Genomic DNA, 20560 nt, shown 5'->3' with positions numbered 1-20560 from the left:
AAAAATATTTCCTATTTTAACAACTAAAACTATCCATAAAGTGCAACTTAAAGGTTTTTTAAATTTTAATAAAGCATAAATTCTTTGAATATACAGAAAGTATTACTGCCATCTTAATTCTAAATAATTGTCCCCAAAAGTCTTCTGAATACACTACCTCTAGGGATCACCATCTGTGAAGATACACGTATGTGTACACATGCAAGCACCAAGTTTACACACCTGTGCCACAAATAGGTATTACTTGGGAGGTTTATGAAGAATACAGTGTTTACAAGTACCTGATCATAAATTATATCACTCCCAGAACCTTTGGAAACCAGGCTTTCAAGAATTAAAGTAAGAAATCTAGAAGGCCTCTGTGGAAGACATAGCAGTACCTGTGGATGGAAGAGGTAGGCTAATGCTCAATCTGCAAGATAGTTGTTAAGCAGCTTGCACCACCAGCTAGAATTTATTTAAATTGCAAGGATGAGGTGGTTCTTCAACTATCTGAAGGAGGAGAAAAACACATGACAGCAGCTGGGCTCAGCAATAAATGCTACATTTACCTTGTTAATTTCAAACTGGCTCACTGGGACACTGCCATTTAGCACATTTTCTCCAATTTCTATTAACCTCTTCTGAATATTTTCTACTATAGTGTCCCGGTTTTGATCAGAAAGAATCTGGCCAATGACAAAGCTGCAAAAAAAAAAAAAAAAAAAAAAAAGAGAGAGAGAGAGAGAGAAATTGAATTTTTAAAATGTCATACTTTATTATTTAAATAGAGAAAAGGAAGACACATGCCATTAGATTAATGTATGGATAAGATCTATACTAACAGCTAATATAAGGGTTAATATGTCCAAAAGGCAGTTACTCTTTGTTTTTTAATACTAACTGTACCAAAGATTTACCAACCTTGGAAGGTCAGGTTTGCCCTTAGACATAGAGAACATTCATTTATGTGGTAGCTGATGCTTCATACAAAGTGCAATGGAGAAAAATGTGTGTTCCATATATTTTTATGCAATTATAAAATTCTCAAGCAGTTATATTCTACCCATAAGTTAAAATTTTAGAAGATAATTATTTCACTTTCCTCATAAAGCACTATGATACTACCTCTGGTATCATCAAGATATTTCCATCTGAGATGACCAGTATTAGGCGAGTAGAAATATAAAGCTCTTTCTTCAGCTTCATTATAAATTGGTCAGTATTCTCCAACCTTACATTATTCCTCAAAAATTCATGTTATTCTACCAAACCCAAAGGAAAAGGAAAAAGAAAAAGAAAAGAAGTTAAGAAAGCCAATATTTTACCCATTTCTGCGAAAATGCAGAGCGAGAGTTTGACAGCTGCATTATAATTTGTCAGAAAAAGAACCCTGACAAAAACATTTGTATAGCTTTAATTACTAATACATTTCTAACTCAGAGAAATTTACTTCTATTATGATGCATCTTTTCTTAGAAAACACAAAGCTAAAGAGAACACTCTAAACGACAGTCTATACAAAGTAGTTTCATCTTTGGGTACATTTGGGGGCAATGAAGCATTTCAAACTACATTTCATAAAAAGCTAACCGTGACCTATACTTGGATGATCAACTTTGCCTAATCAAGAGTAGTTTTGCAGAAGCAACAATTGCTCAATCTCCCAACTTCAAAGCAGAAGAACACTGGAAAATAAGTTTAAAAAATGCTAGTATTTAGCAAAAATTAAAATCTAGCTGTAAAGAAAAAATTTTTTCTACTTTCAGAATTGATCCAATTCACAAAATAGGAGTATCTGAAAGTTGGTATATAAAGTACCTCAAATTCATTTTTTAAATAGGTGCTTTATACATTAACATGACCCTAAAAAATTCATACACACAGGTCTTATTATCACAATCTTCAGTCCCAGTTACAAAGCAAAGGAGTAAGTTATGACATTTATTATTCCTGAGGCATCCACAATATTTGAGAACTAACTCTTAAATCAATCTGAAATTAATACAACTCTTTTATACACAAATGATATGAAGGGAACAAAGCCTCACTCTGTGCCCCATTTTGAATCCCAGAATATTTTAAGCCATGAAATGGGGAAATTTTAGCAATTATGTTCCTAAACAGGCTCCAGGAAGATCCCAGGGCATAAAACAAAGCACTTTCTAAATAGGAAAATTAAAACAAAACAAACCAACATCTATGAAATCAACTCTATAACCATCCAAGTGTGAAAGTTTACCCTCACCATGAGTTAAAACTCATGAGATAGCATCTGACAGCAAGCATTTCTTACCTAGCAAATCTGGCTTTTTCTAACTTTTCATCTAATTGTAAAATTCTACTTCAAATAACTTTGAACTATTAATACGAAATATTAATAAAAAATTATTATATCCTTATGATTAGCAGACTTATAGGCATTTTCTAGATCAACATCTGAATTTTTAAAAGACAAACAACAAAAGCAAAACTGAAAGCTGAACTCACTTTCCAGTGTCTTTAGCAAGATCACACCAATCTCTTCTAACTATATCTAATCCCTTCAGCTCCTGTTTGGTAACGTAATTCCCATCTGATGTTGGTTCAACAACCAGAGCAGCATATTTCTTTTTCTTCAGTAGTAGCAGAGACTTGAAAACACCATCAATGTCTATTTCAAGCAGTTTGTACAACTTATTCACTTCACTTTTTACCTGTGAAAATTTCAAACATTAATGTTAGCTTTTAAACTGACAGGGAGAAGATGAACATTCTTCAATTTCACAAGAATTAATGTAAGCAAAACTTGAAGTGATATAAGATCAGAAGGCACTTATTTGGCTTAAATGTAGTGTGGTCTTATAGTGGGTACAATGCAAAGACACTGAAAAACAAAGAATAGAAACCAATTTAGAAAAATAAAGGCAATAATGTATCATCCTTCTCAAACAAAGGACTGAACTGGCTGGACCAGGCTCAGGAAATATGCGTAAATTATGGGAAATTATGAGTCTTCTGTGAATCAAATGGCCTACTACATATGTACTTTCCTTCAAACTACTGATTTAGTAAGCAATTAAAATAGTTCAATAAGTAGATGTGTGGGCAGAAATGTTAAAACAATGCCTAAGGTATCCCTTAGCTCCTTAAATATAAGCAAATAACTACATGCTGAAAAAAATAAACAAAGTTTCTTCTCTTTCCAACACTGGCAATACGAAGACCATCATCCCTAGGGAAAAACTGAAGCTTTTCAAGGCCCTGTAGGAATGAGTGCAATATTCCAGGCCTGCTCTCAAGTGAAGAGTAAAATTTAAATTCTACACTTTCCGGGGCGGTTGGTAGGTTATAAAGATAATATCTTCATTTTTAGTTTACTGGAACAATATCTTAACATAGCAAGTGCTCAAGAAACACTTGCCAGTTGTTAATTTTTATTTGGAAAAAAGCTACATATGATTATTTCTAAATGTCTCCTTGCCTTTTTAGATATACTTTAAATACTCCTATAAAAATTATAGGTGTTGGCCAAGTGCAGTAGCACACACCTGTAATCCCAATGGCTCAAGAGACTGAGGCAGGAGGATCGCTAGTTCAAAGCCAGCCTCAGCAAAAGCAAGGCACTAAGTAACTCAATGAGACCTTGTCTCTAAATACAAAACAGGGCTGGGGTCAGTGGTCCAGTGTCCCTGAATTTAATCCCTGATTATCCCACCCCCCAAAAAAGAATTATAGTTTGTGGGCTAGGGATGTTGCTTGGTATTATAGTGCTTGCCTAGAATGGGTTCAATTCCCAACACCATCAAAAAATTATAGGGATAGGGGGGTGTAGGTAGGCAGGTATTTACCTATATCTATGTATAAAATACATCTGAATACCACTAGACATATATTTCCTTGTAAATGACAATGTGGTAAATGCTAATATGATCACATCTTAAACATACATCACATAGACTGTTGTCAAAGGAAAAAAATGTATCTATCAGTTAAGGAATAAACAATTACCTTAGAATTTTACCCTCAAAACCATTATTTGGAGTACAGTGTAAAAAACATAAGAGAATAAAGAATTCAGAAGCATCAAATTTATTATTTTCAGAAACACACATGCACATACATAAGAATTTATGTTATTCCATGTTAAAAATAGTATTCACAAAACTGGGTAAAACAATTTCATCAAGTTATCTTACCTTGTTTCCCAACTTAAATACTTCTTCCAGATTGGTGCTATTGGTGTTTATCATAATTGAATCTGTATCTCCATAAATAACTTCAAGATTCATCTAATGAAAAGTCAAAATTATAAAAATTAACAACAAATTCAGTGACTATTATACACAATAAAACTAAATGTTTTCCATACTATAGAAATGACAGTTTCTACTGACTTTTCAAAAATTTAAAATTATTTTTTTGTATTGTCAGGACAGGTGATTGAATACTAAGCATCTACAAACTGGAAAGGTGAGCACTACAACATTAAGAAAACCTCTCAAATTTTCTTAAAACAGAGTGGAAAAGAACTATGTCTAGTTTTAATTGAAACAAAATATGGAATTTAATCATGAGAAGGAGAACAAGCGGCTAGGAAACGAGGCCTATATTTATCCACTGTACCACATGCTTAGTGGTCACAGCAATTTAAGGAGCAGAAACATAATGGATTTTAAAAATTCTGGGGCACAAATCCATATTAAATTCTTAACAATTTCAAACAGTATTTAGTAGAATATGAACAGTGCCAAAAAAATCAATCATAACAAACAACACTGGAGAACATACAGTATAAAGGCCTGGAAATAAACTCTAATTAGCACTGTTACTAATTTGCCTGAAATGCTCACATATAGGCTTCAAGCAGGGGCTAGATCATATCAGTGTTGGTACAAGAAAAAAGCTGTAATCCATTAGGAGGGATTATAAATGTAAACTAGGCATCCTAAGAAGCAATTTTCAGTAATGTTTGGGTTACAATTTTCCCTGAATACAAAAACGTCACCAGGTATGATATTTAAGAGTTGTTATATAATGAAAATGCTCAGCATTACCTTCTGTACCATCTCTTTTGTATGCATCAAAATCTAAACGAAACAAAAATCAAGATTAATGTATTACACAATTACAAAACTCTAAATATAAACATAAATAGACAGGAAACTCCATGATTTGCTATTCCCATGTATCTTTAAAGCTCTTGAAGGTTTCCTAACAACAACCCTCAAAGCAATAATATCAACATAATTAAAAATGTTTGCCTCTCTGCTGATTCTTAACCAGATATATATGCAAGCAGATATATATATCTATAGTTCTACATATCTTTGATAAACACATAATAAAAATATCCCTTTATAATATGGCAAAAAGGAAACATTTTCATTACTGTTATTTAAATAGACCTGCATGATTTCAAAAAAGCCACAGATGTGTATGCATCTCCACTAGATTTAAAATTCTTCTCTAGACTAAAATCCTTGAAAGCACAAAGTAGATCTCCACTGTATTGCCTGGAACTAGCAGAGTGCCCAGTAAAAAGGCAGGGTTCAATAGTCAATTAATGAAGACAAAAATATGGATAATAACTAGATTATTTGGACCTGATCAGAAGCAACATATATAACATAGTGAGGACTCAGAGAGAAATGGACAGACAGCAAGCTTTTCAAACATATATGTCTCATACTGTGCTGGGAACACCTTGTATATTTTCTCATTTCCTTCTCCAAAATCCCCAAGAAGTAGCCTCAATTAATTAATACCTCAATTTGTGAGATACCAAAAGACAACGTATCTAGTTTGTCCCAGTAATGGCAGAACAAGAACATAAACGGAGGCACTTTGATTCCAAAACCAGAGCCTCAGTCACTCCATTCTACTACCTGTCCATCACCACCCATCTTTCAAAACATCAGTCTAAACCATAAGTCACTTTTCCAGTGGGCCAGGCAGTAGTCCTCCTTGTCAACTAAGCTCAAACTTCACGGGATCAATTCCATCTTTCCTGTCCCCCATGCTATGAATCTTTGTAAATCTTGTCTTTGGAGCATCTTTTACACTTACTTTCCACTTTTATTATCCACTCGCCTTTCTTATTATCTCCCAATTTTGTTCAAATGTTCCTTAAGTTTGTAGAAAAGGAAGCCCTTTCCCACCCTAAGAGTGGTAGGTAGTAGTGAATTCCTTTTAAGCTAAGCCAGTGATTTTAATATGGTTGTACAGTAGAATCACTTGGGTATCTTTAAAAAACAATACCTGGCCCAGCAGTCTTTTTTGAAAAGCTTATGTTGCAAGCTGAGTCAACGACCACTGGCCTAAGATAAACATGGTAATTCAATTCTGGAATTGGCGATCAGTTTAGGCACATGCACCTGACAACATAATCCTAAATTATCAAAGGTAAGGAAAATTGTTCTAGGAATCTTTCATGAAACATTTTCCTTCGTGACAAGAGGTGGGAAGAAAAACTGAACTGTCTTTTAGACAAGGCTGTTTGGAGCAGTGACAACCAACACTGTAACCACAAAGGGATATATTTCAAAGTATAAGCTAACATACTGAGAAGGGCAGGCCACAAGGTGGAAAACACCTGACTCCATGGCCATGTTGTTATAACTGAAACTTAACTTGCTAACACCTCTAAAGCAACATTCTAATTGGCTTTAGATCTCATTGACTTACCCTGAATCACCATCAATCTTCTTAATGTTTTCAATGCTGACATGATCAAGCCCAAGGTCTGCAACGGCACCCAAACCCCAGCTCCACCTATACAGCCTGTTATTTCCTTACATAAAACCTCTTGCCAGGCAGGACAAATTTTCCAGTCCTCCAACAGTTATAGTGTACAGATATCATCTTTTCATGCAAGTGTGTCCCCTACCTAATTTTTCCCCAGTCCTCTTCCTGTGATTGCATTTTACAAACCTCAGTTAAAACCATTCTCTCATGGGACTGTAGTTGTGGCTCAGTGGTAGAGTGCTTGCCTAGCATGTGTGAGGCACTTGGTTCAATTCTCAGCACCACATAAAATAAATAAATAAAACAAAGGTTTTGTGTCCACCTACAACTACAAAAAATAATTTTTTAAAAACCCTTCTTTCATAAAGCCCAACCCAAAATGATTCTTTTCTGACATGGACCTACTCTTTTCTTCTAGCAAACAAATGAAGTTTTATGTTATTTATTGACTGCTTGTTCCCCTCCCCAACTAGACTACAAGCTTCCAGAGGTTAGAGTGCACATCTGTGCCTAACTGCAGACTTCACATATAACAGGTACTCAAAAAACCTGTACCAATCAACTGATAGATTGCATAGTAATCACAATTACTTTTTTACTAGACACTAAAATTCAGTAAACTTATTTTAAAAAAACCATTCTCCTCCACTTCATCTTCATTTTAAACATTTAAATTACAGGGATATGTATTATGGGAGAAAACCTGACAATTCCTTTGGGAAAGGGGCAATAACGAGATCACCCCAAGTCAAGTTAATCATAGTGAGAACAGAATTACTTATCAAGAGTTCTCTCTACCCTATCCCCCTTCCACTTTGCAAGGCTGAGCTTTCCACATCATAATGGACAATTCCATAAGGTAGTACTGCTACCTACTAAGTAAAGTATCTCAGGAACAACTTGTGACACTTTCACTATAACATATTCAGTGACCAATTTCTTCTACTCTTCTTTCACAATGTGCACCAAAGCTACTATGTCATCCCTGTGTACATTTTCTATGGGAACTGGCAACCTTCACCTTTTTGATCTCTCTTCCACCAACTCACAACCATTTCCATGCATAATCAGAGGGCTGCTAACAAAACAATTTCCCCTTTGGTGGCAGAAAACTTTTGGTGGACTTACTTTTTAACAAATATGATAAACTGCAGACTCTGCTACAACTGCTTATTTCAACTAACACCTTCATCTTAGGAACTTTCCAAGCCCACAGCAGCTTCATTCTTTTTTAATGACTACATAATACACTATTATTTTCTTTCTTTATTTAGAGTACCAGGGATAGAACTCAGGGGCACTCAACCACTGAGCCACATCCCCAGTCCTATTTTGTATTTTATTTAGAGACAGGGTCTCACTGAGTTTGGCTGGCTTTGAACTGGTGATCCTCCTGCCTCAGTCCCCCAAGCTGCTGGGATTATGGGCATGCGCCACTGAGCCTGGCTCACAATTTATTTAACTGGTGCTCTACTAATGGACATGTAGGTTGCTTCTAATCTTTATCATTGTAAATATACTTCAACAAATATTCCTTATACACATGTAATTTACAAATTTGTCAGTAAAAAAGATAAAAGACTGCTGAGTGGACTCACTGGGTCAAAGATTCTGTTTTAATTTTTTTAAATATAAATATAGCTCAACAGCTCTCCACACAAGTTGTACTGATTTCTGTGGGTCATATTAACCACCATCTTTTCCAGTGGTCTTCACCAGGAGCTAATAGCAATGTTCTGTCTCAGGCTCAAGGTCCTTACCAGTTTGCCAACAAGAAAGCCCACAACCATTATGAGTCCTATCCTCTCATGCTTCTTCACTTAGCAGTTCTGAGTACCATAGTGCTCTCTTCAGTGCCATACCTACCCACATACTAATGGCAGGATTACCCCAAAGCTGCCTTCAGGTACAGCCCTCAACTCTCAACTGCTCACTGGAGTGGGCTCAGCTACTGTATACCCAGTACACTACCAAATTCTTAGCATCTAGCAGAGGGCCCACCGAGTATATGGGAATTATTAATAAACATTTATAGAATGCTAAATGAAAACTCCTAAAGGGTAGGTTGTATCATAGGACCCATGTAACAAAGGAGGAAAATTAGACTGAAATTTTTGCCTAAATAATTAGTCAAGAACTTGACCTAGAAGGTTGTGTTAGTCAGCTTTCTGTCACTATGACAAAATACCTGAGGAGAAACTGCTTAAAGGAGTAAAGATTTATTTTGGCTCATGATTTCATGGTCACTTCCTCATGGCAGCCAGGAAGCAGTGGGGGGGTATTAAAATATACCCTTTAAGGGCATGTCACCAGTGATCTACTTACTCCAACTAGACCTAATCCCCTAGAGTTTCCACTACCTCCCAATAGTCCATTCAATTATAAATCCATCAATGGATTAAACCCATTGATGAGATCAGGGCTCTCATGACCCAACCACTTGCCAAAAGTCCCACCTCTGAACATTGCTGCATTGGGGACCAAGTATTCAACACTTAATTAAGCCTTTGGGAAACATTCCTGATCCAAACCACACAAACCTGGACATTATTGTTTCTTTTTTTTCTTCCTTATGTCCTATTGCCTTATTAAGACACCCAATCCATATGAAATGTTCTAGAAGTCAACAATTGAAAACTTATACATTATAGATAGTTTCCCCATTGAGAAAATGCATTTTTAAAATAGTCATAGGTACCCAGAAAGGTCTATTGGACACAAGGTAGAGTGATTACAAGATGACTGTTCATAAGTTCACTTCAATGTGACATGTCTAATATTAAAGCTACCCATTCTGACAGAAAATCATTTTATAAGTGCCAAGGGCTAGAAAACAGGGCTATAAAGGCTCGCTAAATTCATTAATAAGGCAGTCTGCAGTTATCTGATTTCACAGCAACACCTGCATATTTATCTACTCATTACCAATTGGATGATGGAATTTTTTCAAGCACATTTCAAAAATCTGCCAACTTCAAGTGTAAAAAAATAAACTTTGTGGTTAATTTTTCCCTTAACAAAGTACAGCTGTTGAGAATAATTGTTCAAGATCTTACCCTGTAATGTCAACTGCAGCAGAACAAAGAGTATTTAATTAGCAAATCTATCCAGTAATTCAACACCTATTATATAAAATGCCTTCGTGATTTTATTCAGGATAATTTGCTAAGAGGGTTATTACTGACATTCAGATGGAATTTAAAATTCCTACGCAAGTCGAGTCATAATAGCAGTAATGATCTCCCCAATCAGGAGATTCGGTGTCACACAAGGCTCTCTTGCAATGCAGCAGCCGATTTCCTGACTTCTTAATTCCTGGGCTCAGCTCAGTGAGAGCCCTTCATGCCGATATTTCAGTCAGCAATACATCTTTAATGGGACTCTATTAAAATAACTAGAACAAAAATGACTTTTTTTTGGTTAAAAAGAATGACAGCACTGCCATCATATCAATCATTGCAGGCTTTGCAGAACAGTGCCGTTAGGGGAAAAGAGGAGGGGGAAACAGGAAAGGGGAGAGCAATAATTAAAATAATATGAAAAGGTATTTTAACCCCAATCTGAGCCTCTGAAGGCTGGGGAAGGGTGATGGGAACTAGAAATTTAAAATGTGTATCAGAAAAACTGTTTTCTAAAGAAAATAATTTGTTCAGGAATATACTCATGATGTGGTTTACCAAGCAGAAAGCACATGTTTTTTTCCTGCCAAGGTTAACAGCAGCAGCACCCTAAGACCAACTACTACTGAGATGTGTTTTTATGGGTCTGCCAGCAAGTCCAGGATAACACCTGGGTCTTCATATTTTGCTAAAATAGAATACTATTGTCTGGCAATGCAATCAAAGGTTATGAAAGGTTTTTAGATGCTGTTACATACTACTCCAATATTCATTACCACTAAACAGAAGAGAGAAAACAGCAGCTTTCCAGAGTTAAAAAAAAAGTTTCAAGGTCCTATTCTGAAAGCATCTATCTACTAATAGTAACACCTACTAATACAAAACCAACTATGGTGCATGATTTAGATAATAAACACAACAAAAGTTCTACAAGTTAAGACAGTGTGGAGTAAGGTCAAATTCTAAACAAATAATGCATAAACAAAACGACAATGGAAATGTCAATAGCTTTAGGACTCTTAGGTTGATGACATAAAATTAGAAATAAAATGGAGATTAAAAATACATTAGCATAATAGGGGCAGTAAAATGAAAGAAAAAGTTTGAGAAATATAAATATTATGATTTTTGGTAATCCAACCATTATCTAAGCATTCCCTACTCCAAATTTCAGCAGCTCTCAAGCAGGACTGTTAGTTCTCCCACTTGATAAACATCTATTTCATCCTCATTATATTAGTTTGCCTTTTCCCTATTTTTCTTATTCTCTGGCATTCTTATATAGCATATTTATGTCTTCTCTATAAGATGCTCAAGAAATGAGACCTGTGGATTTAATAAACACTCTACTTTCTGTCTCCACCACTTAACACTTTGTGATACTGGGTCACTTATTGTCTTTAAACCTTAGATTTATCTTCTCTGAGACTGGAGTGATATTACCAACCAGTTCCCTAGGCTGAATTGGAATAAAAAGAACTTTGTGCTGGAAGAATATTTTGCAAGGATAAAACATTATACAAATATTAGTTTTTAAAAGTCAAGGGTCTAAAATATGAGTATTGCTTTAAACTGCTAACTGAATTGGGACTAAGTTGATTTCCCTTTCCAGGTCTTAGCACCTTCATTTTCAAAATAAAGAGGCTAGGATGCCTTCCAAATCTAAAAATCTAGAATTCAAGTTTCATGTGTAGGAATGTCTTGTCACTATATTGGCTGTTTTGCCTTTTGAACACATTCACTTATTTTCTTTTCTCTATATTAGGTACTGGGGATTGAATGCAGCAGAGCTTTACCACTGTGTTACATCCCTAGCCCCACTAGCTAAGTTGTCGAGTCTGGCCTCAAACTTGTGATTCTCCTGCCTCATTCAGCCTCCTGAGTAGTGTGGATGACAGGCATGAGCCACCATGACTGGCTCACTTCCTTAGTATTAGAGAAAAGAGGTACTAATTTATCCAGCAAGGACAATTAACATTGCAAGGATGTGTTTTCATATTCCAGTTGCCTTTGAAAATGTTATCACTTATAAATTATCTGCATATAGCCTTATGCAATTAGTACAAGCAGGTGGGTGTTTTACAGTATACAAAAACTTCCAACACCTTCTGTTGAGATCTCTTTTCCACCCTTAAGGGGTATACATACACATCTACAAATATATCAGTGTTTCTTAACCTCAGCACTATTAACATTTTAGGTCAGATAATTTTTTGTCATGGGGAGTTATCCTGTGTTCTCTGTAGGGATATTTAGTAATATTCCTGACCTTTGCCTACTAGAGTTCAGCAGTATGAGTGTGCATGTATGTGCTTGCTCTCACTCTGTCTCTCTCCTCTCCAGTTTTGACCATCAAAATTGTTTCCAGACATTGACAAATGTTATATAAAATCTCACACACATACACAAATGAATCAACATTCCCTCTCCCCAGGCCTATATTCAATTGTCTGTCCCGTAAGTATTCATTCAAAACTCTACTCATCTCCAAACCCTCAATCAACTCCAAACATGATAAATGGCCCCTCCAAGAACCTTCAACCTAAACAAAAGGCTGGGTTCCTTTCTAATCCAATGAACCAACAAGACCCTACACTATGTGGTATCTTTCCAATATGGCACCTCCTCTGTATTCCCATGTCATCCTTTAGATCCTCCTCACACACTTAGTCTATTTTTCTCCAACATCACATCATTACCTTCCAAATTATTCTTCACCCTTTGTCATTTTTCTTCATAAAAGGTATGCCTCAAAATGAAATTCAAACTCTTAGCTTGACCCTAAGACTCATGAGCTAGTTGAGGACTGCCTCATCTACTAATGCTTCCCAAATGCATCTTTCAACCCAGACTTCCCCAAATATTTTATGCTCATAAACATGCCATGCTCATTTTTTGCTTCACTTTTCACAGCTGTTTTCCAACAGTGGCTAAAACTATGGTTAGGAAGTTAGGCTATGTGAAGGTTAATTTTGTGTCAACTTGGCTAGGCCACAATCTCCATATATTTGGTCAAACACCAGTCTAAATGTTGCTGTGAACATATTTTTAAAATGAGATTTAACATTATAATAAGAGGATTTTGAACAAAGCACATCACCATTCCATCAAATCCAATCTGATGAATACTTCAGGACAAAAAGACGGAGGAGGTTCTCTGAAGAAGGAGGAATCCTGCTACAGATTGACTGCCTTCAGACCTAAGCTGAAACATCAACTCTTCCTTGGGTCCCCAGGCTGCCAGCCTGCCCTGCAGATGGTAGACTTATCAGCCTCCACAATCATGAGAGCCAATTTCATAAAACATCTTCTTCTATATGTGCACTGTATCAAAACATACACCTCCTATTGATTCTGTTCCTCTGGAGAACACTAATATAAGCGACTTTAGCTCAAAGCCTAACAGCATTTCTTATAAGCTGTGTGACCTCAGGCAAACAGTACCTTTCTAAGCCTCCAATTCCTCAACTGTAAAATAGAGATATTAACTAAAGCTTCCTATACCAGGGCTACTGTAATTAAATGTAACTATATGTATACTTTGCTTTGTAAACACTCTCAGAAAGTACCCAATAACTGTTAAGACATAAGTACTCAATCACTGTTATTACCCAATATCTATTTATTTCACAAGGAATTTCACATGGTCAGAAAAGCCATCTCTAGCCTCCCCAACTCAGTGATATTAATGAGTACCATATTTCACCACATAATCATTGCAGATTATGCCACATTATTTTTGCAAAAAATTATGTGGCATACCATTATGTGAAGATTTTAAAAACTTGTATCAGTATTACTTAAAATTCATTTAGAGCTGGGGTTGTGGCTCAGTGGTAGAGGGCTTGCCTGGCATGTGGGAAGCACTGGGTTCAATTCTCAGCACAATAAATAAATAAATATCCATCAGCAACTTAAAAAATTCATTTATTACTAAACAAGTCTTTGATGCAACATTAGGATGCATGGAATATACATGAATATATGTTAATACAGCAGCAACAATTATGCAGTAAAATACAGTATACTAAAAGGCCCATCAAAGTGGTCTGTGCATATCACAACATACCACTCTTCTATAAAAGGTAAGATTAAGAGACTACAAACAAATTACAGGCAGAGATCATGCTGTAATTAAACCTAACACAATGCCTGGCACATAGTAGTAATTCAATAAATACATATCTCTTAGGATGCAGGAAAAAAAGGAGGAAAACCCTTAGTTGTCCAGCTTGAAAGAATAAAGTCATTACCAATCAAAATAAGCATCTCTACAACAAGACCCTAAAGTTGGTTACAAAAAGCAGCAATTAAACCCACACACAGTACACATTTAAATGCTGGCTCTTTCTGTTCAAGAAATGAAGAGTGAATCAGTTTTAATACCACCTTCAAACACAACCCTTGTTATATAAACAAAAATTTGCTCAAGAGAAATGAATTTCTACCCCAATGATAAAAGCCCACTAATTATAAACTTGACTGAAAGTGTACTTCTCCCATACAACTCTTGCTTCCAGGTAAACTAATTTTGTTTTAAATCCTTAATTTATAACCTAGACCGTCTGGTAGCTCATGTGTAAAGAATACAAAACACGTTGAATAAACAACACTTTCTGAAAGGTTTCTCCTCCCCAACAGACACATCTAATGATATTTATGAGTATCTCTCAATTATTGCCTTACAGTTTGACAGGACTCTAATTTTGATAAAAAAAAAAAAAAACTTAAAATATCAGAAACTACAGCTTTGAACATGTGAAATTTTCAAGTGAATTTCTCCCTTGTCTTATAATTTCTTGTCCCCAGTGTAAATATTTATTTGCCCTGTAGACTTTTTTTTTAAAGAGAGAGAGAGAATTTTTTTTAATATTTATTTTTTAGTTTTCTGTGGACACAACATCTTTTATTTTATTTTTATGTGGTGCTGAGGATCAAACCCAGCGCCCCGCACATGCCAGACAAGCATGCTACCGCTTGAGCCACATCCCCTGCCCTGTAGACTTTTTAAAATTACTTTATATTATGACTTTTTGAAACTGTTTTCACCTTTGAAGAAACGTTCCTTTCACAATGTTCTTTTTCCTCCATTCCAACTTCTGGTTTAGAAGCTTACATTCCATGTTTCACTTGAACTTATGTGCATTACTGTCAGGCTTGGGGTTATACCTGTCTTAGGACCCTGGAGAGCTTGTAGAGCCAGGCTTTAAAGCATACTGAAATCAAATCTACTCATCAACATGAGAGCTCAAGTACAAGCCCTATATACTCTTAAAATATTGAAGTCCCAGTTGGGTAAGACACTAACACTGAAACTAGAGCAGGAGATATTAACCTAACTTTGGTCAAGAAATCTGAAAATCTGCTGGATGTGATAGCATACACTTGTAATCCCAGTGACTAGTGAGGGCAAAGCAGGAGAATCCCAAGTTCAAAGACAATCTCAGCAACTTAGTGAGACCCTGTCTCAAAATTTAAAAAAATAAAATAAAATAAAATAAAAAGGGCTAGGGATGTGGCTCAGTGGTAAAACACCCCTGGGTTCAATATTGAGCACCCCCCCCACACACATACAAAAAGGAGAAAAAAATCTTGAAAGTCTCCTGAAACTACCAGCAAAGCTTTGAATGTGTGCTTGTATGTATGTTTCTAGGAAGGCCCACATGTTTAATCAAATTTGAAGTTTTGACTTGTTAAATATAAGTACCACTGAAGGTGCTCTCATTTGTCACAAGTATAGAGCTTTCAGATACCTTAGCATTCAGTAATGTCCATGAAACTAGAAACAATCTCACCCAAAGGGTCCTGCCCCTTGCTTTTGAGCTGGGCATTTTTAGCCCCTCACTACAGTGTATTTCCCCACAGAAAAATACATCCATGTCAGAAAGCTTGGAGATTTGGCTCCCTGATTGATTCCTCGTATAACTCATCTGGGGGGCTAATTAAGACACGGCCAAACTATGTCCGTGCTTTAGTGAACATCAGTGCTCAAGCAAGTTTCATACAACCTGATTAAAATTGACTCAAAGTGTCTTACTTCAACAATCACTTAGACAGAATGAATTTTACATTAGTGGGATCAAGCATGCACCAGGCCTCAGTGGAAATGAAAAGGGCTTATAGTAATAGGATTTATAAACCCACCCATTAGGTTAATGGCTAAATGATTTACATGTAACTTTCTCCCCCACCCCGCCTTCCCTCACCCTTTAACTCAGTAAAAACTATGCTTGGCATTTTCCACTGCAGTGCCACACACAAAGGAAATAGCCTTTCTATTTTGGGACATTCTAATTTCTAATAATGGCCTGGGTAGCTACCATTAACTCTTTCAAAGCACAAATAATTGACTAATAAAATTAAGTATTCTATAAGGCCTGAAAGTGCTTAATTGATCATAATTGTCTATTTGAGAAGAAGGCGTCAGGCTGGCTATGCTCAGATAATGAAGTTGGGCAATTCTGAAGCATTGCAATCAAGATAATACTTACAGCTAAAAGCGACATTAGCATTTTTCTAGAATCTGCAACATTTTCTTTATAACTGAGGTCACAGGAAAATCTGACTAGAAAACTTTTGAGCTCCCAACCCTTACAAATGGCAGATCTAACAGGTTGTCATTTGTCAGTACTAAGCACATGGCCTGAAGCTCAATCCTGAAGGAGCAATGAGTTGGGGGTCTAGAAAATATGAAGCTGGAGAGTGACCAATGTACTGCCATCAACATCTTAAAGTATTTTGATTTCTTTTTTTATTAGTTGTTCAAAACATTACAAAGCTCTTAACATATCATATTTCATACATTTGATTCAAGTGGGTTATGAACTCCCATTTTTACCCCATATACAGACTGCAGAATCGCATCAGTTACACATCCACGTTTTTACATACTGCCATACTAGTGTCTGTTGTATTCTTGAAATCTCCTCTTTAGGAGCAGTATGTGACAAGATAGTCATTGAGCTATTCATCATTACTCTTTTACTTCCAAAAAGGGAAAGGAAGGAAAATCTGTTTTGTTTGTGGTGCTACGGATCAAACCCAGGGCCTTGCCCATGCTAGCCAAGCACTTTGCTCACTAAACCACATCCCTAGTCCATGATAGAACTTTTTAAGCCCAGGCAGTTAGTCAGAGGGTGACTCCTTCATTCAGTACTAGAGCCACATACCAAATTCTGTTCAATAATAACCACACTTTCTACATGTCTTCTTATAATAACTCTATTTATTTTTGACAAAGAGTATCACTTGTCCCCCCACCATTTCACTTGAGGAAAACAGATTCTATGATAAACATATACAGGGTTCCTACCTAAAAAAAATCTTTCAGAAAGATGGCCTAGTTTTAGAGAAATATAACTATGTTCACCTGTTCAGAGAACCAAATAGACACAGGTTTAGTATGTTTCTAAAAAAATTATATTTAAGAATCAATTATATCACAGATTCCCATTTATCAGGCACTTTTTCTCCTATAACATTATCTTCTATACTTTCTCTGAGAAGAATCTAGAGAAAGTTTGAAAGAAACAAAGATAAAGTTAAGAAAAGGCATGGAGATACAGAATATGAAAAAGCATTATAAAGGCTATACCATCTTTAGCTTTTAAAAAAATCTTCGCTTTAATACTTGGCATTTCCACTCTCTAAGTTGACTGAGGCTTAAGAATTTGATATGAATTATAGAAAACATTGGATTTTGTTTTCCTTTAGAACCTCAAAAAAGAAATAATTAATTCATACAAATATTTACTGAACATTTCTCCTGTGTTAGGTGGTAGGAAACACAAAGATGAATGATTCAGATAGAATCCCTCCCTTTTTGGTGTGTGACATCTAATAGACAATTGGAAACACACACACACACACAAATAATGGGCCTTGGGGAAGTAGATTACATATAAGGGAAAAGAGAGTCGAGTCACATAGAATAACAGGAACAGGAGGATAGGAAATGAGTGTACGCAAAGATTCAAAGGACACAGGGAAACTCTCAATGGTGATTAAAGAAACTTAAGTTTTCAATAAAGCTTTTAAAAAAATAAAGTTTTTCACCCAATGGAAAGAAAATTAAAAAGTATGATGAAACTAGGATTGTGGTGCAGAGTAAAGAGAGGGGAGGACAAAGGCCCAAATATGAAAGGCCTTGTAAGCCACATAAAGAACTTGAAATTGAGGAGTGGGATAGCAGAGTGGAGTAAAACAATAAAACATGTGGAGAATACCGGGACTCAGAAAAAGCATTCAACAAAATACAGCACCCTTTCATGTTCAAAATACTAGAAAAACTAGGGATAATAGGAACACATCTCAACATTGTAAAAGCTTTCTATGCTAAGCCCAAGGCCAACATGATTCTAAATGGAGAAAAATTGAACGCATTCCCTAAAAATCTGGAACAAGACAGGGATGCCCTCTTTCACCACTTCTGTTCAACATAGTTCTTGAAACACTGGCCAGAGCAACTAGACAGATGAAAGAAATTAAAGGGATAAGTATAGGAAAAGAAGAACTTAAACTAGCTCTATTTGCCAACGATATGATTCTATACCTAGAAGACCCAAAAAACTCCACCAGAAAACCTCTAGAACTAGTAAATGAATTCAGCAAAGGAGCAGGATATAAAATCAACACCCATAAATCAAAGGCATTTCTATATATCAGAGATAAATCCTCTGAAAAAGAAACTAGAAAAACTACCCCATTTACAATAGCCGCAAAAAAATAAAATAAAATACTTGGGAATCAATTTAACTAAAGAGGTGAAAGACCTCTAAATGAAAAGTACAGCACATTAAATAAAGAAATTAAAGAGGACCTTAGAAGATATCTTGTTCTTGGATACGCAGAATTAATATTGTCAAAATGACCATACTACCAAACGCACTATACAGATTTAATGCAATTCCAATCAAAATCCCAATAACATTCCTCATAAAAATAGGAAAAGCAATCATGAAATTTATCTAGAAAAATAAGAGACCCAGAATAGCTAAAGCAATTCTTAGCAAGAAGAGTGAAGAAGGTGGCATCACTATATCAAACTTTATACTACTGAGCAATAGTAACAAAAACAGGATGGTACTGAAACCAAAATAGACTTGTAGACCAATGGTATAAAATAGAGGACACAGAGACTAACCCACATAAATACAGTTATCTCATACTAGACAAAGGAGCCAAAAACATATATTGGAGAAAAGATAGCCTCTTCAACAAATGGTGCTAGGAAAACTGGAAATCTATATACAGCAAAATGAAATTAAGCCCCTATCTCACACCATGCACAAAACTCAACTCAAAGTGGATCAAGGACCTAAGAATTAGACCAGAAACCCTGCACCTAATAGAAGAAAAAGAAAGTCCAAATCTTCATCATGTCAGATTAGGCCCCAACTTCCTTAACAAGATTCCTATAGCACAAGAAATAAAATCAAGAATCAATAAATGAGATGGATTCAACCTAAAAGCTTCTTCTCAGCAAAAGAAACAATCTGTGAGGTGAATAGAGAGCCTACATATTGGGAGCAAATTTTTACCACATGCACATCAGGTAGAGTACTAATCTCCAGGATATATAAAGAACTCAAAAAACTTAACATCAAAAAAACAAATAACCCAATCAATAAATGGGCTAAGGAACTAAACAGATACTTCTCAGAAGATGATATACAATCATTTTCAACAAATATATAAAAAAAGTTTAACATCTCTATCAATTAGAGAAATGCAAATCAAAACTACTCTAAGATTTCATATTACGCCAGTCAGAATGGCAGCTATTAAGAATACAAACAACAATAAGTGTTGGCGAGGATTTGGGGGAAAAGGCACACTCATACATTGTTGGTGGGACTGCAAATTGGTGCAACCAATCTAAAAAGCAGTATGGAGATTCCTTAGGTAACCTGGAATGGAACCATTTGACCCAGCTATCCCACTCCTTGGTTTATACCCAAAGGACTTAAAAATAGCATACTACAGGGACACAGCCACATCAATGTTTATAGCAGCACAATTTACAATAGTAAATTATGGAACCAACCTAGATGGATTTCAATAAATGAATGGATAAAGAAACTGTGGGATATTACTACACATTAAAAGAGAATAAAATCATGGCATTTGCAGGTAAATGGATGGAGCTGGAGAATATAATGCTAAGTGAAGTAAGCCAATCCCAAAAAACCAAATGCCAAATATTTTATCTGATATGTGGGTGCTGATCCATAATGGAGGTGGGTGGGGGAGCATGGGAGGAATGGAGGAAATTTAGATAGGGCAAATGGGAGGGAGGGTTAGGGAGGGGGCATGGGGTAGGAAAGATGATAGAATGAGATGGACATCATTACCCTAAGTACATGTATGAAGACACGAATGGTATGACTCTTCTTTGTGTACAACCAGAGACATAAAAAATTGTGCTCTGTATGTGTACTACGAATTGAAATGCATTCTGCTGTCATGTGTAACAATTTAGAATGAATAAATGTAAAAATTTAAAAAAAAGATAAAAAATCACAGATAATTACAAACTGGGATCTACAGGACTTGGCAACAGGCTGGACTTAGGGTCTGAGGAAAAGATAAAAAGAGTTAAGAATGAAACTCAGTTTTTTGCTTAACAAATGGGTAAATTATGTGTTGTTTGTTGAGAAAGTTAATCTGGGACAGAAAAGAGGTAGGTGAACAGAACCAAAAGGGCAATTTTGGAATTGATAGAATGTGCCTTTGAG

General features: G+C 35.8%; 1 protein-coding gene across 1 annotated transcript in view; it reads right to left on the bottom strand.

The window, feature by feature from the left end:
* The window catches only part of Pola1 (DNA polymerase alpha 1, catalytic subunit), a 294232-nt gene that overhangs the window by 170651 nt on the left and 103021 nt on the right, over positions 1 to 20560 (bottom strand). The window contains exons 27-30 of the mRNA XM_027927441.2: positions 5016 to 5048; positions 4158 to 4250; positions 2470 to 2675; positions 552 to 684 (exon numbers count right to left, since the gene is read on the bottom strand). Coding sequence (XP_027783242.1) covers positions 552 to 684; positions 2470 to 2675; positions 4158 to 4250; positions 5016 to 5048 — 465 coding nt within the window. The remainder of the gene's footprint in view (positions 1 to 551; positions 685 to 2469; positions 2676 to 4157; positions 4251 to 5015; positions 5049 to 20560) is intronic.

The sequence above is a fragment of the Marmota flaviventris genome, chromosome X (genome assembly GCF_047511675.1).
Source record: "Marmota flaviventris isolate mMarFla1 chromosome X, mMarFla1.hap1, whole genome shotgun sequence".
Classification (NCBI taxonomy): domain Eukaryota; kingdom Metazoa; phylum Chordata; class Mammalia; order Rodentia; family Sciuridae; genus Marmota; species Marmota flaviventris.
Note: the sequence above shows the minus strand (reverse complement) of the source record. Positions and strands in the feature narration are given on the sequence as shown.